The 24,904-nt window shown below is 39.1% G+C and overlaps 1 protein-coding gene across 1 annotated transcript in view; it reads right to left on the bottom strand.

The window, feature by feature from the left end:
• Positions 1-691: 691 nt before the first annotated feature.
• Positions 692-24,904, bottom strand: part of DNAJC1 (DnaJ heat shock protein family (Hsp40) member C1) — a 223,337-nt gene continuing 199,124 nt past the window's right edge. The window contains exons 10-12 of the mRNA XM_047740450.1: positions 5,356-5,404; positions 3,523-3,977; positions 692-904 (exon numbers count right to left, since the gene is read on the bottom strand). Coding sequence (XP_047596406.1) covers positions 836-904; positions 3,523-3,977; positions 5,356-5,404 — 573 coding nt within the window. The 3' untranslated portion in view covers positions 692-835. The remainder of the gene's footprint in view (positions 905-3,522; positions 3,978-5,355; positions 5,405-24,904) is intronic.

Here is a 24,904-nt window from a genome sequence, read left to right as displayed (position 1 = left end):
AGTCTTAAGCAGATTTCCTTGCTTAATTGCCCTAACAGCCTATGCAGCAGCTACCATTATTTCCTACTCCCCCAGTCGAGGAATGGAGACAAAGGAGTAAACCAAGGCACCCCAAGTCACAGAGCTGGGCCTTGAAGTGTCAGTAGCTAAGTCTGCCCCTCGTGGCTCTAGAAAGGGGAGGCGCCGGGCCTGGAGAAGGGGGCTGCCAGCGGGTTGCCGTGGGTGCTTGACACCCCCTCCCCACATCATCCGCGGGCTCTAGTGGGGTCCACAACTCTGCCCACCAGCCTAGCTTGGGGGGTTCTCACCTTCATCGCCTTCTATCCTTATTCATGTAGACTGACTTTTTTTTCTAGATAGATATAACTAATGAAGATAGCCGCACACAATTCTTAGCCAGCTAGCTCTAAAGTGAGCGGGTATCTGTCTTCCTGAGCTCCTGCGGCCCGCTACCCATTAGCTTCTGAAAGTGGTGGTTCTTTGGTCAAACACGCACATTACGTTAATTTGTACATGTTAGTTTACTCCTGTGTTCCTTCAAAGTTCTGTGTTTGCCGATTGTTGGCGCTATTGAGTTTGTTTGCAGGAAAGTAAACTTTGTAATGATGAGAAAGAAAATAATCTGTAAAATACCCAGATCTTTTTTCTCCTTTAACACAGTCTTTGTTTAAACAATATAGCACAACATTTAAAAAAATTTTTTTAATTTTTTTGTTTTGTTTTACTAAGGCACATGACGTATAGAAATACTGAGATACAAAATGCAAATTTCTGCATAAGACTTTTAAAATAATCATTTTTGGAAAATGAAGGTGAACATCATCTTCCAGAATATTCAGCTTTTAGCTTGTTTTTTCTTTTGGACCAGTTCAACCAGCAACTTGTATCTAGCGATACAGTCTTCCTGTAGGAAGAGAAAAAGAGAGGTGAGACGGTTATTTTCACAAGTCAGTGAGTGTCGTGGCTGAGCCCGTGGTGGCCTGACTGCTGGCTGCACCCTGTGTGAGTGGGGCGGCCTCGAGTCTGTTCGCTCGGCACAGAGCCTGCCTACGACTGGCTGGCTGGGTGCAGCTGCTCACCGTAGACGAGGCCACACAGGTGCCCGGAGAAGGCTGGCCCCAGGGGGAGTGTGAATCCCCGGGCTGAGGGGCCCCGGGCTGCTGTGTGTCAGGCGCACCATTGTTACTGTGATTACGACTTCCAACTTGCTAACAATAATGATCTAAAAATGATCATTTTATGTTTTACTATAACATCATGTGGCCCTATCAGAGGAGCCAAAAAACTTGAGGCCAGGCATTCATGATGCCCTTTTTCATCTGGGTTTGCCTCTCCTTAAGGGGCTGCTGGGACCTTCCTGTGGTGGCCTTGTTGGCCTCCTAGGACCCTGGCAGGCAGTGTGCCAGACTCTTCCTCCAGCTTGTCCCAGCTCCCACCCCCACATCCTCTGGCCCATCGCCACAGAACTACCAGCTTCAGATCCCAGCTGCCTGCAGCTGTCACCCCGTGGGGTGAGGACACAGGACTAACTCAGAGCTGGGGGGAGGCTAGGGAGGGGCCTTATTACTTACTCTCTTGTTTGTCACAAGGTACTTTCCAGAATCCATTTCTGTTTCTGTTCAAAGTATACTCCCCTCAAAGGCACTCGAAGCCTTCACTAACTTGAGGTCTAGTGTGAAATGATTTCTGCTCTGTGCCAGATGCTTTGATCAGCCACGGACAGAGCATGGACGTTCATTCTCTTCCTAGGATTCTAGCTTAGCTGTGGTGTGAGAGTTTCTTCATATAAGTGCTTTTTCTGGCTCCCCAGAGACTACCTGTATAGGGTCTTTGAAAATATCAGCCTTTTCTTCTAACTCTGCTGCCCACTAGCACAAGCTAGTGCATGACCTCAGTGCAGCCCCAACATTTCACTGAGGACAGCATGACCCACCTGAGCCCTGAGCACCCGCCCACCACTCCAACCCAGGATGCGCCTCCGGCAAAGGCTCCTCTTTCAGGGCCAGATTCCCAGTGGCCTGCAGGCCACTTACAGGGAGCCGCTCCAGAGCAGGCAGAGCCGGCAGGCAACCTCTCCCCAAATTGGTTCTAAAGTCAAGGCTTAAAGGGACCACTTGCAGGACAATAAAAGTACTGCTTATTTCTGGTTCAAACAGGATGGTTTCCAAACCCCGAGGCAATGAGTTTCTGAATGTTCTATCCTTAGGAATCCACAGTTCCAGCTCCTTCATTTTAAGCCAATGTCAATTCATCACACATGTAGATGCCTGTGTCCTGACAGATGCTAGAGAAATTCAGGGAAAATAATTACTTCTGGCAAACCAGTTGGAGAGGCTGGGAGAATCTGTGTTTCTCAAATAGATCAACTGCTAATGGTTTATTTTTCTCCCCGGGAATTCTCAACTTCATCATTTTCAAGTAGGTGATAGATAACTAGACCTGTACACACGGGGACATTCATGGCCATGAGCTAGATTTTCCAACATAGAATTTCAATTAAAAAAAAAAAAAAAAGAATGTAAATGAACATCAATGTGCCCAGAGGCTACTGAGTGATATAGGCACAGAAGGCAGAGGAGACTCGTTCTTTCGATTTCTCAGCATTCCTGGTGCCTCAGACTGAGAGGAGAGCGACAATGAAAGAAACCCAGGAGACAGTGTGTGTCTCACGAAGGGCCTGAATGGGAGGCTCACACCACAAGCTCCACAGCCCCGAACTGGCAGACAGCGGGCAAAGACTGGGGTGAGGGGCTGGCTTTCCCGGGGGCAGCCCATCTGCCCGCCTGTCTGAGGTTTTGTTTGAGAACTATCTGCAGGTGTATTTCAGCAGATCCTAACCGCTGTAAACAGGGAAAAGAGCTAAGTAAAAACAGTCAAGGCTCCAGGGGGGCTGAATCCTAAATGTCCTTGCCCGGACCCCACCCCCGCCTTCCTCAGGTCAGCCGCAGGTGGCTGCAGAGTCTGGAGTGACGTGCCCTGCAGGTCTGATGACCACAACGACACAATCACCTACCACACATAGGCTCTTGGGCGAAGGCTCGTTGTAGAGCAAGATGGCAGTGTCCCCCCTGATGCAGGTTACAAGCGCCTCTACCGGTGAGGGAGGGCCTGCCGGCCTGCACAGCCGCTCCTGCCACCCTTGTGTGATGAGGCTACGGGTCAGCCGTCCCGGCCAGCTTTCAGACTGCCAGACTGGGGCGAATGCTCCAGAAATTTGGCAGACTTGTTGTGGATGAAATTTATGTTCTCTACATGGAATTTTCCCTGAGGAAAATCCACTGGTCTATATAGAATGGTTACTTTCGAATCTTGACCTCATTTATACACACTAGTCAGTCCGGGGCACAGATTCAACGTGCTGTCAGGAGAACTACACTGGAAGACCACTGGTCAAGTAAGATCGCGTGGGCAGCTGGAGAGAGAAGCATAGGAATAAGGTGAAGAACCGGGGAAGCTGCCACAGCCACTTCAGTGTATTCTAAAACCAGTGCAGAGGCCTCCTCTTCCCTCCCCCTCACCCACCTTACTCTTAGACGGGACACATTTGGCTATTTTGTCCCAGCGGTCAGAGGATCCCTTTGGGTACTGCTGTAATGCTAATTCCAGAAGTTTCTGTTGACTCTGAGTCCAGGGCTCCTCGGCAGCACGAGTTCTGTCTTTCTTCTGGCTCTCCTCATCGCTGGATTCCTTTTGTTCTGATATATCAAAGTCCTTCTGCCTCTTTCCTCTGAACTTCTCCTCTGGCTCCACCTTCGCGGCGGCCTCAGGCAGCTTGGCTGGCCTTCGCCTCCGTGGCCGGCTTTCCAGGACCACTGCCTCTTGCTCGTCGTCGTCATCCTCTTGCTCATCCTCATCTTCCTCCCCAGCCTGCTTTAGATCTTCTCGTTGGGTGATGATGTCATCTGGCAAGGCCGTGGTGGCCTTGGTGGGCCTGGAATTCTGAGCTGTAGATCTGAGTTCAGAGAGTCTGACCATTCCTGTGAGGAAGGACACATCACACGGACAGAAGGGCGCGTCAGGTCAGGTGACAAGAGTAACAACACTGCCCCCAACACAGCAGACAGTGTGGTAATAAGGCCTTCTGCATATATTATTTTACTTAAATTTTACAGTATTCTAGAAAATTAGGTATCCTTGTCCTAATTCTACAGATGACAAAAATCAGGCTCAGAAAGCAGCAGAGGTGGCATTTGACCCCAAATTCTGCCTGATTCCAAGTTTCTGTCCTTCCCAACACTTTGAGGGACAGTGGATTATATACAGTCTGTCTGTGACCAAAGAATGCAAAGAGCTCTTCAAGAAGGAGTAACCTGCCACTTTTTAGGTAAGGAAGGATGTTCTTTACCATCCAGAATTGTTACTAATTCCATTAGCAAAGCTAAAGTGAATCTGCCAAACCTTGTGCTATCTATGCTCACCATCTGTGGGTGAGCCACCGACTCTGTGCCACCCACTCTCCGCTCAAAGGTGCTGCCATGTTGGACAGTAAAGGGCAAACAGACTCTGTCTCCCAGCCACGGGTGCCATCTCAGAGATACCCCTGAATGTTCAACGTCACAGCTCTTACTCTGTTCATACTTTTTACCCGCTCCACCGATTCTCTAGTAAGATCTGTAACTGTGCAACAGTCTACACCACACCGTCTTTCCAAGAATACATTTTGGAGAGTGTCTTGGAGGCAGGCTTCTTTCACACAGCCTCTCATTGCCTAGTTCAGCCTCTGCGCCGACAAATAACTGTCTGTGGGAAAGGAATCTGGAAATGCCCTCTTTCCTGAAGCTTGCAGAGCCCTGGGGATGACTTTCTGGGTTTGCTCACCTGTATTGCTTTCTTTGGGATGTGTATTTAAGTTGGAAGGCGTTAGGAAGTATTTTCTTCCTGGCTCCAAGCAAAGAGTACAGAGACTCTAGGAAAATTGCAGTTAATCTGGAGGAAACACATTTTGAGAAATATAGAATTCTTGGGAAAGCTGCTTGTCTATTCTGAAAGACTGCCCTATGTGCCTGGTGGTAAGGAGGTGGGCCATGTAGGAAGCGCACAGAGCATTTGTGGGGTGTGCAGAGTGGCTTCCCACTGTGTGCCCCCTACACTTAATACTAGCAAAGAACAGGCTTTCATAGATTTTTTTAACATTAACTCCATCACTCTGTGTGTGTGTCTGTGTCTGTGTGTGTGTGTGTGTAGGGCTGGATTGTTTTGTTGGTACCTGTAATTTGACCCCTTTTAGGGATATGACCAACAGAGTTCATTGGCCAAAACTACTAAACCATTGTATTTAAAGTTGTTATTATAAAAGGGGATTTATGTTTGAAGGAATCACTTTAGATTAGTGGGATGAAGCGGGTGTTGACTCACCTGGGGAGCAGGTAACCGACTCCTTCAGCTGCTTGGCTTTGGTTGTCACCTGTTCCAAAGAATAAAAGCAAAGGAAAATCTTACTTTTCACAGGAGTCTTGTAGGTCAATTGACCTATTTCATAGAAGGTTCATGGGAATAAAATGGGCTCACGGAATCTTAGGCCTGGAAGGACCTTCAGTCACCCATCCACTCATGCTCATGTCTTTAACCAACAAGGAGACTGAAGCCCAGAAAGATTAAATGGTTTGGTTCAAAACAGCCGTGTGACTGTGGCAGAGTCAGAACAAGAACTCGATCTCCTGACAACTTCTAGTTCAATGCCAGTTGCATCATACTAGTCTGCTTTTCAAAATACACTATACAAACAAGTTGTGTTTTTCAGTTAGGATTTGCTGACAGAATATCTTTCTTCATCAGAGAATGTTATAACAATGAGTATTAGAAACAGTGGAGAGATTTACTCTTAACTAATGTTAGAGCATAAATGAACTGCAAGAACATAGAAGACTGACACTAGAGGAAGACTCTCTTGGTGGAGTAGGGCAGTTAGATCCAAGACCCACGAGACCTTTACATACATGAGGGTGGATCCAAAGCAATATTTTTGTTCAGTGGCAATTATTTCTTTTTTTCTCTCTACAAATGGTATCACATCATTGGTCTCATTCTGTACCTTTTTTCATTTAATGATGTCTTGGAAACCTACATATGGATTTCCCTCTTTTAAAATTGAGATAAAATCTACATACAGTTAAATGTACAGATTTTAAATGTACAATTCAGTGAGTTTTAACCAAAGAAAAGGACCTATGTAACCATTTTAATTCTAATCAAATTATAGAACATTCCTATTATCCCAGAAAGTTCTCTTGTCCCCCTAATTTAATCTCTACTCTCCCACTGACAACCACTGCTCTGATTTTTGTTAAAAACATTTTAAAATACAGGGTCAAATTAATTTAAAAAAAAGGTTAATTGCTCAATGAATTTATCAATCAAGCCATCCTTTCCCTACTTATTTGAAATGGTGACTTTATGAAATGTTCCACTGTATACATGAACTATTTTTCTATATTTTGTATTCTGTCCCATTAATGCATGCATATTCTTGAACCGATGTTTCACTGCTTTAATGAAATTTGAAAGTAAAACCTCAGAAAGCATGATTGTTAAGAACTCAATTAGGTAGACTTGTCTTGATCCCACCTCTTATTAGCTGGGTAACTTTGAGCAATTTCTAATCTTTTCTCTGTGTTATGCATTACCCTCTGTCATATGTGGATAATTCAAGTAATACTATTTGCCTGTTAGGTTCTAAATTTGAAATAAGCTCTTACCATGATGCCGAGCAGATATTAAAGGCTTAGTAAATACTATCTATTATAATTGACATGGATCACTTGTTTTTCATTCATACAAAGGACAAGAATTTGAGAAAATATTTAAAGCTGCTTAGGAACACTCTTCACTTTTATTCCCTACTTTCCTCTCTTCCCAGATGACCTTGTTTCTTATTTAATATAAGAAAAAAGGAAGTTCTCCAACAGGAGCCTCTTTGCATTCCAACTTTCCCAGCTCATTTGCATCACCATATACCCTTCCTATCTTTTATCCCAATTCAAAGGAATTATCTTCCTTCCTCTTGAGTTTTCATAGAACTATGCTCCATCTGTGAATTTCCTTTGCTTTCATCTTCAGTTTCTCCCTGTCCATCAGATACATTCCATAATTCTTCACACTGAGCTCAAGCGGTCTCCACTCTAAAAGATGATCTTGCCTTACATTGTCTTTTCTACTCCACTTGGCTTTCTCTTTCTCCAAATGTTCCTTCACTGCCTACTGTCCCCCCACCCCAAATAAATCTGTCCTTGCCATTCATCTGCCCTTTCTATTTTCTCCTTTGGTATCTCATACCACTATTTAATATTACTTCAGGAGAGGAATGATTAACCTGCATCTCTGGCCCTGACCTCTACCTTGGAATAGCATGTCACAGAAATTGGCCAAATCGCAACAATGGATCTTCAGATCGAAAAGGACTTCATCTATAAAACAAGAAGCTTTCTTTGTCCCGAGCATTGTTCTAAGATACCTGTCTGTACACCTATTCCCCACAGCAGTCATATTAGGTAGGTATATAATTATTATCCCCATTTTACAGAATCTGAGGCCCAGGGGGCATAAATAACATGTCGAACATTAAATAAAACACTAATGAGTAGCTAAGCCCAGGCAAATTGGGTTCTAAATTCTTTGCTCTCAATCACTATAACATACTGCCTTTGGAATCCAAATCTCTTCTTTTATAGATGAAGAGATGGGCCATGTTCTCTTTCTGCTCTGTTACATGGCTTCTCTCTTAAACTTCCACTAAATCTCTTCTTCAGAGGCCTCCTAGTTCCTCAAACAAAATCACCAACTTCTCTGCTTTCGCTTCCTTCTCTTGATAGTGCTAGCATCCCAGTCATCCAGGCTCATTACCTGTTGTCAGGTTTTGGTCTTTTCTCTCGCTCCCCAGCCACATGCTCCACAGCGTCAACCCCATCTGTTCCTTTCTCTCACAGATTGCCACCTCCTGGGTCAGTTCTTCATTCTCACTTGACTGAACCGCTACAACAGTCTTCTAACTGGACTCCTACTTACTAATATTTTTTATAGAGTAACACACTTAAGGTGGAGTTCTGATTAGACTCCTTTCATGGCTCATCACTGATTGTATAATGTTTAATTCCTTTTTTTTTTTTAAAGATTTTATTTCAGAGAGAGAGCACACAGTGGGGTGGGGGAGGGGCAAAGGGAGAGGGAGGAACAGACTCCCCGCTGAGCAGGGAGCCTGACGTGGGGCTGGATCCCAGGAGCCTGAGATCATGACCTGGGCCAAAGGCAGACGCTTGACTGACTGAGCCACCCAGGTGCCCCTTAATTCTTAACCTGACATGCAAGGAGATCCACAATTTGATCTGTTCTCTTTCTCCTAGATAGCTTTCCTTTGAGCAAAACTGAATAATTAGTCAGAAATTCCCTACCTTGTACTTTTGTTCATCATTAACATTGCCTGACATGATTTTCCTTTCATCAAATCTCTTCTTAAATATCTGTCTAGAGCCAAACCATCCTTCAAGGTACTATCAAGTGTGACTTCCTTCTTGATGACTTCCCTGATGTTCACTACCAGGGTGACCAATTCTGTGACAATCCCTCTTCTCTCTCAATTTCTATTATGTTTTCTAAGATGTAGTTTTTTTAGATTATCATACAATAAAATTATCTTTTTCTCTTTTGTCACATAGTTCTATGAATTTTAACTCAGAGTTTCAACTACCACCACATATAGGATGTGAAATAATTTTTTTTTATTGCATCTTGTTTAACAAAATATTTTGGAGATTATTGTAGAATAGTACACAAAGATCTCTCTTGTTCTTTTTTTTTTTTTTTAAATAGCTTAACTGAAGTTAAGCTATTTAAATGCACCTGAATGGCACCTTAATTGGCTCAGTTGGTTAAGTGTCTGCCTTTGGTTCGGGTCATGATCCCAGAGTCCCAGAATTGAGCCCCATGTCAGGCTCCCTGCTCAGTGGGGAGTCTCCTTCTCCCTCCAACTCTGCACGCTCCTGCTCTTTCTCACTCTCTCCCAAATAAATAAAATCTTAAAAAAATAGCTTAAGTGAAATATAATTCATATACCATACAATTCACCAACTTAAAATGTACAATTCAGTGGTTTTTAGTATATTGTTATGTACAGCCATCATCATGGCCAACTTTAGAATATTTTCATCACTTCAAAAAGAAACCTTATACCCTTTGGCTATCATCCTCCCCACCTACCCCATCCCTCACCAAGCAATCCTGAATCTACCTTCTGTTTCTAGATTTTCCTGTTCTGGACTTTCATATGACTGAAATCATATAATAAATGGATTTTTGTGGCTGGCTTCATTCCTTTAGGGTAATGTTTTCCAGGTTCATCCAAGTTGTGGCACATATCAGTACTTCATTCCTTTGTGCTGAATAACATTCCACTGTATGAATGTACTGTATTTTGTTTATCCATTCATCAGTTGATAATCATTTGTGTTGTTTCAATCTTTTGGCTATTATGGATAATGCTGTTATAAACATTTGTGTATAAGTTTTTGTTTGGGCAAAACGTTTTCATTTATCTTGGGTATATACCTAGGAGTGGAACTGTGGAGACATATGGTAACTCTATATTTAACTTTTTGAGGAGCTGCCATACTGTTTTCCAATATGGCTGCACCATCTTATATTTACACCAGCAGTAAGTGTATGAGGCTTCTGATTTTTCTACATCTTGGCAAACGTGTTATGGAAGAAAGTTTGTTATCAAACTTTTTGATTCTAGCCATCTTAGTGGGTGTGAAGTAGTATCTTGTGGTTTTGATTTGCATTTCCCTAGAGACTAAGGATATTGAGTATTTCTCCATGTGTTTATTGGCCATTTGTGCAACTTCTTTGGAGAAATGTCTATTCAGATCCTTTCTCCATTTTTTTATTTGGGTGATTTCTTCTATTATTGAATTGTAGGAGCTCTTTATATATTTTGGATATAAGCCATTTATCAGATAAATGATTTGCAAATATTTCCCCCATTCTGTGGTTGTCTTTTCACTTTCTTAATGGTGTACTGTGAAGCATGGAAGTTTTTAAATCCTGATGAAGTTCAATTGATCTAATTATAGTTTTAGCGCTTACATATAGGGGAATATTGCCATCGTGAAAATTAAGACTTCTGATCCATGAACAGGGGACATTTTTTCATTTATTTTGATCTTCAATTTCTTTCAACAATGTTTTATAGTAGTTTTCAGAGTTATTTATACTTCTTTTGTTAAGCTAATTCTTATGTATTCTTTTTGATCTATTATGAATGAGATTATTTTCTGAATTTTCAGGTTGTTCACATCCGGTATAAAAATAAAACTGATTTTTGTATATTGATATGTATCTTCCAATCTTACTGAACTCATTAGTACCAACAGTTTTTAACATTAATTCCTTTGGATTTTGTATATATGAAATCAGATCATCTGCAGATAGAAGCTGTTGACCTCTTCCTTTTCAATCTTCTTTGTCTTGACTATAACCTCTAGTACAATGTTGAAATAAGCAGTGAGAGCAGGCATCCTTGTCTTATTCCTTATCTTAGCAGGAAAACATCCCCTCTTACCCCAGTGAGCATGATGATAACTGTGGGTTTTTAGTAGATGCTTTTATCAGGTTGAGGCACTTTTCTTTATTCCAATTTTTTTAGTATTTTTATCGTGCAAGGGCGCTGGCTTTTGTCATATGCTTTTATTGAGATGATCTTGTGATTTTTAAATTCTACTTATACAGTGTAATTTTATGGTAATTTTCAAATATTAAATCTGCTTTGCATTCTTGGATTAAGTCCTGCTTGATCAGGGTATAAAATTATTTTTATAAGTTGCTAGATTAAGCTTGCTGTATTTTGTTGAGGATTTTTGCATTCACACATAAAAATATTTGCATGTAGTTTTCTTGTTATTTTCTGGTTTGGATAAGGATAATACTGGCTTCATAAAATGAGTTGGGAAGTGTTCACTGTCTTCTATTTTTTGGAAGATTTTGTGAAGTTCAGGTATTCTTCTTTAAAGTTTTGGTAGAATTCAGTGGTGAAGCCATCTAGATCTGGGCTTTTCTTTGTAGGTAGATTCTTTTATTACTAGTTCAATTGTTACACTTTTTATAGATCTATTTCAATTGTCTATTTCTTCTTGATTCAGATTTAGCAGTTTGTCTTTTTAGGAATTTTGTCCATTTCATCTATATCTATTAGAAAAATAGATATCTAATTTCTTGGCATATATTTGTTCCTGGTATAGTATTCCTTTACAGCCCTTTTTATTTCTGTAAAGTTGGTAGTAATGTCCCCCCCCCCATTTCTGATTCTAGCAATTTGAATCCTTTTCCCCCTGTTAGTCAATCTAACTAAATGTGAATTTTATTGATATTTCCTAAGAATCAGCTTTTGAGTTCACTGATTTTTCTCTATTGATTTTCTAGTTTCTATTTCATTAATTTCTGCTCTTCTTATTTCCTTTCCTCTGCTCATTTTAATTAATTAGTTTATTTTTCTAATACCTTAAGGTGAAAGGTTAGATTACTGGTTTAGGATCTTTCTTCCTCTTTTTTTTAAAGTAGGCTCCATGCCCAATGTGAAGCCTAATGCAAGTCTTGAACTCCACAACCCTGAGGTCAAGACTTGAGCTGAGATCAATTTGGTCACTTAACCACCTGAGCCACCCAGGTGCCCCTCTTTCTTCTTCTTCTTCTTCTTTTTTTTTTTTTTATGGGGCGGGGAAGGCTCCAGTGCAGAGCCCAACTTGGGGCTTGATCCCATGACCATGAGATCATGACCTGAGTCAGAATGAAGAGTTGGACACTTATTAACCAACTGAGCCACCCAGGTGCCCCCCTTCTTCTTTCTTAATAAATCATTTAAAGCTATAAATTTCCCTATATGAGCTGCATTAGCTGCATTACCTAAGTTTTGGTGTGTTATGTCTTCATTTTCATTCATGTTTAAGAACTTTGATTCCCCTTGTAATTTCTTCTTTGACTCATTATTTAGACGAGATCAAGTGTGTTCAGGGTGGTATGACTGTAGACTCATTGGTTGTTTAGGAGTCTGCTGTTCAATTTTAATATATATGTTGATTTTCCCGGTTTTTTTCCCTGTTAACTTATTTCTAATTTCATTCCTTTGGGATCAGAGAACATACTTTGCATTATTTCCGTCTGTTTAAACTTTTGTTTGTTTGGCCTATCCTAGGATATGTCTAACACATACTTGAACATATATTCTCTTGCTGGATAAAGTGTTCTACAGATATGTTAGGTCTAGTTGGTTTATCATATTGTTCAAGTCTTCCTGTGGATCTTCTGTCTAGTTCTACACACTATTGAAAGTGGGGTTATTGAAACTTGCAACCATTGTAATTGAATTTTATTTTTTTTCAAAGATTTTATTTTTTTATTTATTTGACAGACAGAGATTACAAGTAGGCAGAGAGGCAGAGAGAGAGGGAAGCAGGCTCCCTGCTGAGCAGAGAGCCCGATGTGGGGCTCCATCCCAGGACCCTGAGATCATGACCTGAGCCGAAGGCAGAGGCTTTAACCAACTGAGCCACCCAGGCGCCCCTGAATTTTCTATTTTTCTTTAAGTAATCTCTACACCAAACATGGGGTTCAAACTCACGACCCTGAGATCTAAAGTTAAATGCTGTACTGACTGAGCCAGCCAGGCACCCCTTTTTTCATTTATATCAGGTTTTGTTGAATGTATTTTGGTGCTCAGCTGTTAGGCGCATATGTTTATAACTGTTATATTTTTCTGGATTGGCCTTTTTTTTTTTTTAAAGATTTTATTTATTTATTTGTCAGAGAGAGAGAGCGAGCGAGCACAGGCAGACAGAGTGGCAGGCAGAGGCAGAGGGAGAAGCAGGCTCCCCACAGAACAAGGAGCCCGATGCGGGACTCGATCCCAGGACGCTGGGATCATGACCTGAGCCGAAGGCAGCGGCTTAACCAACTGAGCCACCCAGGCGTCCCCTGGATTGGCCTTTTAAAATATCCCTCTTTACTGCTGGTAACTTTCTGTTTTAAATATTTTGTTTGATATTTGTATAGCCACTTTAGCTTTCTTATGGTTGCTATTTGCATAATCCTATCTTTCCCATCCTTGTCTTTCATTTTATTTCTCTTTGAATCTAACGTGTGTCACATGTAGATTATATACAGATAGATCATGATTTTTTAAAAATCGTGCCTGCCAATCTCTCTTTGGATTGTTTAATCCATTCACATTTAATGTTATTATTGATATAGCTGTTTTTAAGCTTATCACTTTACCTTTTGCTTTTTTCTTATGAATAAGTGAATTTCTAGTGTAGCATTTTTATTTATTTTTTAAAGATTTTATTTATTTATTTGACAGAGAGAGATCATAGGTAGGCAGAGAGGCAGGGAGGAAGCAGGCTCCCTGCTGAGCAGAGAGCCTGATGCGGGGCTCGATCCCAGGACCCTGAGATCATGACCTGAGCCAAAGGCAGAGGCTTTAACCCACTGAGCCACCCAGGCACCCCGTAGCATTTTAAAGTTTTTTTTTTAACTATTCTCTTGAGTTTTTGTTTTTTTTTTTTTTTAGAAGTTCTAGGGTTTACCATATACATCTTAACTTATGAAAACCAGTCTCAGCTCTACATTAGCTTAATTCCAATGATAATAATAAACACTACTTCTATATAGCTCTATTCCTTTTCTCTCCAAACTCTAGTATAATCATTATATATGCTATTCATGTTATAAATCCAACAATACTTTGTCATAATTATTACTTTATCACCTATAGTTTACTCAGCCCAATAAAACTTTGCTCCCACCTGCCTCCTTTGTGCTCTTAGAGCAAGTATATTATAGATATATCATCTTTCTATATGTAATAGGCCAAGCAAACATTATCTATTATATAATTGCTTTATAAAATTACTTAGGAACAACATATGCATTTCTAATGGCCTTTTATGATTCCCTATTTACCTTCACTGGTGCTTTTTGTTTTTTCATGTGGATTTGAATTACCATGTGGGATCACTTGCTTTCAGGCTGAATGACTTTAGTGTTTGTTCATCTTGAAGTTTTTATTTGGCCCTCATTTTTTGAAAAACAGTTTTGCTAGATCTAGGATTCTTGGTTGGCAGGTTTTTCTTTGAGCAGTCTGAATGTGTTATTCCACTGCACTCTGGCCTCTATTGCTTCTGCTGAGAAGTGAGCTGTTAATCTTATTGGGTGTGGGTGGGAGGGGTTCCCTTGTTAGTGTTGAGTCATTTTTCTTTTGCTGCTTTCAAGATTTTCTCATTTTTGGCTTTCAGCATTTTAATTACATGTGCCTTCTGTCAATATCTAAGGCTTTCCTACTCAAATTTACTAAGCTTCCTGATGTATAGGCTAGTGTTTTTCAAAAATTTTGTAAAGTTTTTACCCATTATTCTCTGGATATTTTTTCTTTTCTATCTTTCCAGTACTTCCATTATGCACATGTTGGTGTGCTTAACAGTATCTCATAGTTCTCTGAAGCTCTGTTTATTTTTATTTTTCCCCTTGTTTTTCAGCTTGAATAGTCCTCAAGTTTGCTAATTCTTTCCTCTGTCAGTTCAAATTTACTATGGATCCTAGTCTTTAGTGAATTTTTAAAAATTTCAATTATTATATAACTCCAGAATTACCACTTGTTTCTTTTTCAAAATAATTTCTCTTCATTGATATTCCCTGTATGATGTAACACTCTCATCATACTTTCCTTTGTTTCTTTATTAATGCTTTCCTTTAGTTCTGTAACATATTTATATTGGCTACTTTGAGCTTTTTCTGTTAAATCTAAATCTGTTCATTCTCATGAGCAGTTTCTGTTGCCTTCTGTTTTTCATGGTTTCTTGGTTCTTTCCATGGCTCTTTTTTTTTTTTTTAAAGATTTTATTTATTTATTTGACAGAGATACAGTGAGAGAGGGAACACAAGCAGGGGGTGTGGGTGAGGGAGAAGCAGGTTCCCTGCTGAGCAGGGAGCCTGATGTTGGGCTCAATCGCAGGACCCTGGGATAATGACCTGAGTCAAAGGCAGACGCTTAATGACTGAACCACCCAAGAGCCCCGCATTATTTTTTAAAAGTTTATTATTATTATTATTATTATTATTTTAGTAATCATTACACCCAATTTGGGGCTCAAACTCATGATCTGAGATCAAGAGTCACATGCACTTTCGACTGAGCCAGTCAGGTGTCCCCAAGACTCATTTATTTTCATTGTAAACTGAATAGATAATATATGGCAGCACTTCTGGTTACTGGTTTCCCCTTTCTGTCCCCCCTACACGCACCCCCATCACAATTGTTATTGTTATTTGCGTGTTTGTTCAGTGGATAGGTCAATTATTTTAGTGAAGTCTGTGCCCCTCTGTCCCCTACACTGTTAAGCCTCTGATGTTGCTCTTCAGGAAGGTACAGGTATGGACAGGCCTGGTAATTTTGGATGACTGTGGTATGTGCAGAGAGAGGACTCTCCTCTTCATCTGACCCCACTGAATATTAAACACCACTAAATGCTAACAGATGCTCTACTGTTTACAAGATGCCCTGGGGCATAAATTGCTCAATAAACAAGTCAAATCAAATTGTGGTTCCTTTGAAGGAAAGTTTGTGAAGTCAGTGTTTAATAGTTGTTTTGACTTCAGGAGGTCTCCTCCCAGAGAAGGTATTGGTGAATTGGTTTGAGAATACCTGGTAATTACTCCTTGTGCTGACTGAGAATTCTGAATATAGTATGTATCAAAATCTGGCCTAACATACAAAACAAATAATTGCTATAATCTGAGTCCTTCAGAGCTTCAGTATCAAACAGTGAAACTAATGGGATGTCACCATAGTAATCTTTGAACCATACTTTTTCCCACTTAAAAGACAACTTAGAACTTTCTAGAAAAAAGCAAAGCACAAATGGTTAATTTTCTAATTCTATGTGGTAAAGTAATTCTTTTAATACTTTAGGCTCTTTGGGGCACCTAGGTGGCTCAGTGGGTTAAAGCCTCTGCCTTCGGCTGAGGTCATGATCCCAGGGTCCTGGGATCGAGCCCTGCATCGGGCTCTCCACTCAGCGGGAAGCCTACTTCCTCCTCCTCTCTCTCTCCCTGCCTCTCTGCCTACTTGTGATCTGTCAAATAAATAAGTAAAATGTTAAAAAAAAATACTTAAGGCTCTTTGTCAACTTCACATTTCCTGGTATCATAAAATGGTTGTATCACAATGAGAACTGCAAATGATCCTTTTTTCTTGAGAATCTTTTTTTTTTTTGTCTCAGGAGAAAGGATGTATATGGCAATAATCACAAAATATTTGTTTTGGGGGCAAGTTTGGCATCCTCAGCATATTATTTATGATTCTAAGCAGATAAAGATATTTCTAAACAAGTAATGGTCTAATATAAAGCTTAATGGCCAGGGTGCCTTGAGTATGATAGCATGTCACTTCAAGAAATGAAAATCATCTTTCACTGTGTATGGTCATCATCAAATCCAGTTTGTATCCTTTAAACAAATACCTAGTAGTGCAATTGCTGGGTCCTAGCTCTATTTTTAACTTTTTGAGGATCCTCCATACTGTTTTCCAGATTGGCTGCACCAGTTTGCATTCCCACCAACAGTGTAAGAGGGTTCCCTTTTTTTGAATCCTTAATTAACTTTTTTTTGGTTGAATAATATTCCTTTGTGTTTCTTTATGTATATGTGTGTATACACATATATACATATGTATACACACATATACATATAAAATCACATTTTCATTATCTAATCATCTGACAGACACTTAGGTTGTTTCCATACTTAGTTAATTGTGAATAATGCTGCTATGAACATGGAATACAGATCTCATTGAGATAATGATTTATTTCCTTTGGATATATGCCCAAAAGTGGAACTGTTGAGTCATATGGTAGTTCTATTTTTAATTTTTTGAGGAACTGTCTTCCATAGAGAATGTATGAGTTTACATTCTCACCAACAGTTTGCTGTTTGCTTTTCTCCACATCATCATCAGCATTGTATCTTGCCTTTTTGATAATAGCCATCCTAACAGGTGTGATGTCTCATTGTGGTTTTGATTTGTATTTCCTTGATGATTAGTGTATTGAGGACCTTTTCATATACCTGTTAGCCATTTATATATCTTCTTTGGAAAAATGTCTATTTAGTTCTTTTGCTCAGTTTTATATTCTTTCTTTTTTTTTCCCCCCGCTGTTGCATTATAGGAATTCCTTATATATTTAAATATTAAATCATTATTGGATATGTGGTTTACAGATATCTTCTCCTATTCCATAGATATCCTTTTTGTGTTGTTGATGGTTTCCTTGCTGTGCAGAAGCTTTTTAGTTTGATGTGGTCTCACTTGTTTATTTTTGCTTTTGGCATTAAATCCAAAAAATCATCACCAAGATTGATGTCAAGGGGCTTACCCCCTTTGTTTTCTTTTAGTAGTGTTATGGTTTCAGGTTTTATGTTAAAGTCCTTAATCCATTTTGAGTTAATTTTTGTGTAGGTGTCCAATTTCATTCTTTTGCATGTGCTGTTCAGTTTACCCAGCACCATTTATTGAAGGGACTGTTCTTTCCCCATTGTATATTCTTTGTTAAAGACTCATTGACCTTGTATGTGTGGGGTTATTCATGGCCTCTATTCTGTTCCATTGATTGGTATGTCTGTTTTTATGCTTGTACCATACTGTTTTGGTTACTACAGCTTTGTAATATAGCTTGAAATTCAAAGTGTGATGACTCCAGCTTTGTTCTTCTTAAGGTTATTTGACTGTTGGTATTTTTTTTGGGGGGGGGGTTCCATACAAATTTTAGGATTCTTTGTTCAATTTAAGTGAAAAATGCCATGGGAATTTTGATCTATATATAGTGGATCTATAGATTGTATTGGGTAGTATGGGCAATTTAATACTATTCTTTCATTTTAATAATATTCTTCCATTCCATGAGCACAGAATATCTTCATCAATGTTTTATAGTTTTCAGCATGCAGGTCTTTCATCTTCTTAGTTAAATCTATTCCTAGTATTTTATTTTTTTTTTGATGCTATTGTAGATGTAATTGTTTTAATATCATTTTCTGATAATTATGTTGTTTGTACATAGATATGCAACTCTTTTTTGTATATTGATTTTGTATCCTGCAACTTTACTGAAATAGTTTATTAGTTCTAACAGGTTTTTTTCTTGGTGGAGTCCTTACGGTTTTCTATATATAATATCATGACATCTGCAAACAGAGATGACACTGGAGGTGAACTAGTGTCACTGTTTGGGTTGGTCATCACCAAATCTATTTCTCCCTTTTAGATCTAGATGACTTCAATAATACATGTGCCAATTTGAATTGTTTAGTGTTATTTTTCTCACAAATTCTATAATGAAGATTTCAGTTACTCATTCTGCTTTTATATGATGTGCAATTATAGAAGATAAGGTCTCTGACTTAAAGGTAGGTTGTGTCAAGATATATTCGAGACTTTTTTCTAGCCTTCTCTTGGGAGAAGACATATATTTCTACATAGGTCTCATGCAGATAAGCCTTCTCTTCTTCCTCAGTATCTGAATTAATAATATTGTGGGCTACTGCCTAAGGTAGTATTTTGGATAACACTCTTGCTACATGTGTTTTAATAGTTACATGAATTGTAGAATTGTAGGAAAATTTGTTTTACCATTTTCTGATCCCAAGTAGAAAACATTTTATAATCCTTCTTCTTGATACAGGTATACCTAAGTTTATCTTTAAAATTCTTATGAAATAGGGAATCTACAATCAAATCTGCAACATATGGCCTAGGGTGGAATGGACAAAAAAATCCTAAAATAGTTTCATTCCTTCTAGTGAAAACACTGATGAAAGTAACAGAAAATTAAATTAGCAAAATGAAAATTCCATAAGGTCCAATTAGGATCAGTGGAGAGTTATATGGTGGCATATTTCTATTCACTATATAGAAGAATTTTCTAATTTTCTGAGCTATATAAAGTGTGTTCCTGGCATTCCCAGATAACTCAGAAAATAAATGTTGACTACTAGTGATAATCTCAAGTCCTATTTTTCAAATTCTGGCTGGGTTGATGACATTTTAAGTATTACTCTAATAATAAAAATTATTTAACTAGAGGTACCTGGGTGGCTCCATCTTTAAGTGTCTGCCTTCAGCTCAGGCCATAGTCCCAGGGTCCTGGGATATAATATATACATTACATATATATTATATAATATATTAATTATATAATATATATAAATATATTATATACATATATTATATGCATATATAAAATATATACATTATTTTATATAATAAAAATTATATATACACATATATACACAATTATATACATATATTTATATATAAAATATATATACATATATATACAATATACGTATATATTATATATATACACATACACACACACACACACTCAGTAATTAAAGGAATGAAGTCCTGAAAAAAAATTCATTATTTTCATTCAGTAGTATTTAATTTTGGCCAACTCTATATGAATTGAACACCCATTATAACTAAGTACTACTGTACCTTTCAAGTACAAAGGGCATTCTGTTATTTGAATATTAAATAAACCACCTGCAAATGTTTCCACCTGGTAGAAAGCAGTGCTGTTCATTCTTATTATTTCTTCAATGTCTTTAAACTTTTCTATGGATCCTCTGGAGAGAAAAATATAAGAAATAATAATAGAGTTCATCTTAACCATTTAAAAAGAGAGCCTTTCATTAACTTCCTGATTACCTTTACAAGTAATGTAGATGTTTTGGCTTTTTTCTTGTGTGGGGGGTTCCTTTTTAATTTAAATTCAATTAATTAACATATAATGTATTATTAGTTTCAGAGGTAGAGTTCAGTGATGCACCAGTTGCATAGAACATCCAGTGCTCATTCCATCAAGTGACCCCCTTAATGTCCATCACCCAGCTATCCCATCCCCTGACCCACCTCCCCTCCAACAACCCGTAGTTTGTTTCCTATGCTTAAGAGTCTCTTACAGTTTGTCTCCCTCTCTGGTTTCATCCTATTTTATTTTTCCTGGGTTTGTTTCTTTTACTAACCAGAATCATGCTATATGTATTGTTCTTTGGTGTGCTTGTTGGCAATGTTCTCAGCCTAGGATACTCCATTTATCCATTATATATTCCACAGAATTAGTGTCACTGCTTGGGTTGCTTCATTCAGCTGTTATAATAAGGCTGACTTTTGTGCACAAACTTGAGCACCGGGGCTGGAATTTGAGGGGAAGAGCGTCAGTTTGAGCCCTTAGCAATCTGAGGTGAAAGTGGCATTGAGTAGGAAGCAGGGTGTGCACGCTGACTCGGGCAGGAGGGTGGCAGGACTGTGAATATGGGACCCACAGGCTGATGGCATCATGTGTGACAGGGACATGGCTGGTTTTGCTTTTAACTTTTGTTTTTCTGGGAAACTCTATCTCTCCTTCTATTCTAAATGAAAACCTTGCTGGACAGAGTATTCTTAGCTGTAGATTTTTTCCTTTTAGCCTTCTGAGCTGTAGAGTTTCTGCTGGAAAAAACCCACTGATAGCATTATGGGGTTCCCCTTGTATGTCACTGCTTTCCTTTCTCTTGCTGCTTTTAAATTTCTCTCTTTATCACTACTTATTGCCATCTTATTTACTTTATGTCTTGGTGTAGACCTCTTTGGGTTGGTGGTGTTGGGAACTCTCTGTGTCTCCTGGATTGGGATTTCTCTTTCCTGCCCCAGATTCAGGAAGTCTTTAGCTCTTATTTCTTCAGAAAATCTTCTGCCCCCTCTTCTCACTCTTCTCCTTCTGGCATCTCTATAATGCGACTGTTGTGCTTGATAGTGTCGCTGAGTTCCCTGGGTCTATTCTCATTTTTTGTACTTTTTTCCCCTATCATCTGCTCAGCTTGATTACTTTCCATGACTCTGTCCTCCAGGTGGCTGATCTGTTCTTCTGCTTCCTGTTGTTTGCTATTTATTCCAGGTGGTCTATTTTTATTTCCATTTAGTGAATGCAGTAGCTCTAACTGGTTCTTTCTTATGTCTGCTATCTCTTGGTGGAGGATCTCATGGAAGTTCTGCACTCCTTTCTCAATTCTAGTGAGTATCTTTATGAGCATTACTTTAAATTCACTATCAGACATATTACTCATCTCCATTTTGTTTAGGTCTCTCATTCTGATTTTGTTCCGCTCTTTCATTTGGGACATATTCCTCTGTCTCCTCATTCTGTCTATTGCTGTGTCTGTTTCTCTGTGATAGGAAAGTCAGCTATGTCTCCCACACTTGAAAGTAGAGGCCTGATAAAGAAGAGGTCCCACAGTGCAAAGTCCCCTATTCCCCAGAACATGGCACTTCAGGGGTGTCTTCTATGTGTGTTGCCACAGGGGTGTCCTATCATTGTGGTGGAGCTGTGTTTGCTTTCAGTTCAACCTGCAATGGCTCTCTGCCTGTTGTGGGCAGAGTCTGGTTCCTGTGGTGTTAGTGGGCCAGTTGGGGGCTGCCTTGGGCTTGAGTTCAGTCACACCAGGAGTTTACCAGAGATAAAGTAGCACCAAACTGTGTTGTCCCCTGAGAAGCTTTTGGTGGTGGGTGGGTGGGGCCTACAGTCAGACCAGCTGCCTGCCCCCAGCCCACTGGGGTCACAGTCAGACTGGCATGTGGTTCTCCTCCCGTCTTCCTGGGGCAGGACTCACTCTGGAGTGGTGCTGGCCCTCGTCTGGGCTGCTTACACACTGTCAGGCTTGTGGCAGCGCTTTGATGGGATTTTGCCAAGAGCGATGGGAGAGGGTGGATCTGCTTTGCTGTGGCCTCTTGTCAGGCCGTGGAGTCTGTTCTACCAGATGTTTTAACTTTTGAGTCATAGGAGAACCTTATATATTTTAGAGATTAATCTTTTATCAGATAGAAGGTTTGCAAATATTTTCTCCCACTCCACAGATTACCTTTTCATTCTGTTGACTGTTTTGTTTTTTGTGCAGAACTTTTAAGTTTGATATAGTTCCACTTGTTTATTTTTGTTTTTATTGCTCGTGCTTTTGGTGTCCTATCAGTGAAATCATTGCAAGACCAATGTCAGGATGCTTTCCCCTATTCTAGGAGTTTTAGTTTCAGGGTTTATGTCTAACTCTTTAATCCAGTTTGAGTTGACTTTGCATGGTGTAAAAGTCCAGTTCATTATTCTGCATGTGGCTATCCAGTTTTCCTAACATCATTGCTGAAAAGACTATCCTTTCCCTATTGTGTATAGTTGGCACCCTTGTTGAAGATCAGTTGACTGTGTATGTGTGTATTTACTTCAGGGTTTTCTGTTCTGTTGTCCATTTGTTTTCTTTATGCTAGTACCACACTGTTTTGATTACTGTAGCCTTATAATATATTTTGAAATCAGGAAGTGTGACGCTTTCAGCTTTGTTGTTCTTTCTCAAGATTGTTTTGGCTATCTGTGTCCTTTGTAGTCCCATACAAATATTAGGATTGATTTTCCTATTTCCGTAAATCAATAAAGCTTTTATAATTAAAAAAAAGAATGAGGTAGACCTATTATATGCTGATATGGGAAAATATTAAAGGCAACATATTCTTTTTCCTTAGATTCTTAAAAGTAGTTTTAAAAATCAAGGTAATAATGTTTATTTATTTATTATTATTATTTTTTAAAGATTTTATTTATTTATTTGACAGACACAGATCACAAGTAGGCAGAGAGGCAGGGAGAGAGCCCGATGCGGGGCTCAATCCCAGGACCCTGGGATCATGACCTGAGCCGAAGGCAGAGGCTTTAACTCACTGAGCCACCCTGGTGCCCCTATATGTTTATTTATTATATTAATTATATATAATATATAATATTATATATTATTATTAATAATACTTATATATTACATATTAATTAATATGTAATATATATTATATTAATATACAATTAATATATTAAAAATAGCTTTTAAAAAAGCTTTAAAATATTATTTAAAAAATAGTTTAAAAAAAAAAGCAGTATACAACAAGGACTTAAGAAGAAAAGCAACATACCCTACGTCCAGAGTCAGTAATTTCTGTTCATAGTTATGATATTATTGTTTACAGTGTATGTATAATTAAATAACATGCTTTTGGTATATTATATCCTGAGTTCAACCTCTTTTTCCAAACTCTTTCAATAACCCTTGGTCCAAACAACCATCATCTTTTGCAGGAACAACTGAAACAGCATCTTACTTGGCCTGCCTTCCTGCTTGCATACTTTTCCTACCACAATGTCTTCTCCACAGAGCAGTCAGAATGACCCGTTTAGATCTTGCACTCCTTTGCTCAAACATTTCCAGTGTTTTAACCATCTCACTCAGAGTAAAATCCACACTCTTTATTGTGGCCAGCAAGGCTGTAGAGAGCCTGGTTGTCCACTGCCTCTTGCCCTCATCTTTTATAATCCCCTCCCACTCACTCTTTGACAGTCATATTGACCTTTATGCTAGACTCTGCACACCCCAAGCATGATCTTATCTCAGAACTTTTGTAAATGCTATTTCCTCTATGCGGAGCACTTTCTCAGACAGCCTTGCTTCTTCACTTGCTTTGTGTCCCTGCTTGAGAATTATCTGTTTGAGAGACTCCTCAGAACGCCATTTTTAATTGCAATTCCCTTCAGTCTCTAACCTCTTACTCTTTCTTTTTTTTTTTTTTTAAAGGTTTTATTTATTTACTTGACAGAGAGAGAGATCACAAGTAGGCAGAGAGAGAGGGGGAAGCAGGCTCCCCGCTGAGCAGAGAGCCCGATCTGGGGCTCGATCCCAGGACCCTGAGATCATGACCTGAGCCAGAAGGCAGAGGCTTAACCCACTGAACCACCCAGGCGCCCCTGCTTTATTTTTTCTTTATAGCACTTGTTGCTATCTACAATTTTCCTTTTACTCCATACAGTCAGGCTCTTTCCACTGTGTTCTTCTCCACCATCTTTAGGGCAACTGACTTTACCTGCATGGTTGTAACTTGGCTGCGGGCAAATTTGGTATTCCAGCTCAATGGAAGGGAAAAGGGAATAAGAGCTCCTATGAACACACATTATTTCAATTACGCTCCTCTGAAAAGAAATTAGTAACCTAGCCATGCAGAGCTTTGGGGGGACTTGGATAAACTGCTGCTGGGCAACTTGCCATAGTCTTCTACAATTTGTTGATTTAAAAAATTGGAAAGCCATCTGTAAAATACATAAAATGTTTAAAATATGAAAAGTCATTTTGTAAGATCTTACAAATTATGATCTGGTAAATGTTATTCCTGTAGAAATAAGCGATGCTGTGGACACACTTCTTGTGCCCTCAGAGGAGAATGTTCTCAATGTCAAATTATTTTGCTGTATTATTCTACTGTCTAGCATACTTAAATTTGGACTATGCCTTTTTTGTATGGTTTTCTTCTATTGTTTATAGAGTTTCTAGTTGCCTTTTTTTCCTATATATACATTTTTTCAAGTTTTCAGGCATACTATCTAGTCTATAAAATCTCCCTTTCTTCAAGGGTTGCTCTCACACAATCCTTTATTCTCCTACTTCAACGTGGATATATTGTACTTTCATCCTATTGTATCACTGTGGGGTCTTGGGATTTCTGTTTATTAGACTGGATTCCATGTCTTTCTCTTTTTAAATTTGATTCAGTTTGTTTGTTTGTTTTGCTAGAGTACAGTCTCTAGGAACTTTGTAAGAAAGACTGTGCATCCTTGCCTTATGTATTTACCATCACACTTGGGTTGTTCTAGATTCAGAACCATTTCTCCTCAGTATGGTGAAGCCATTTGTCCCTTGTCTCCCTGAACCTAGTGTTGCTAATCAACCTGATGTCACTCTGATTGGTCTTATTTGGATGTCTCTTCTCCCTAGAAGGCTTAAAGATCATCTGTGTAGTCTCAGT

The sequence above is a fragment of the Lutra lutra genome, chromosome 8, assembly GCF_902655055.1.
Source record: "Lutra lutra chromosome 8, mLutLut1.2, whole genome shotgun sequence".
In the NCBI taxonomy this organism is placed as follows: domain Eukaryota; kingdom Metazoa; phylum Chordata; class Mammalia; order Carnivora; family Mustelidae; genus Lutra; species Lutra lutra.
The sequence above is the reverse complement of the archived record's forward strand: the minus strand, read 5'-3'. Positions and strand labels throughout refer to the sequence as shown.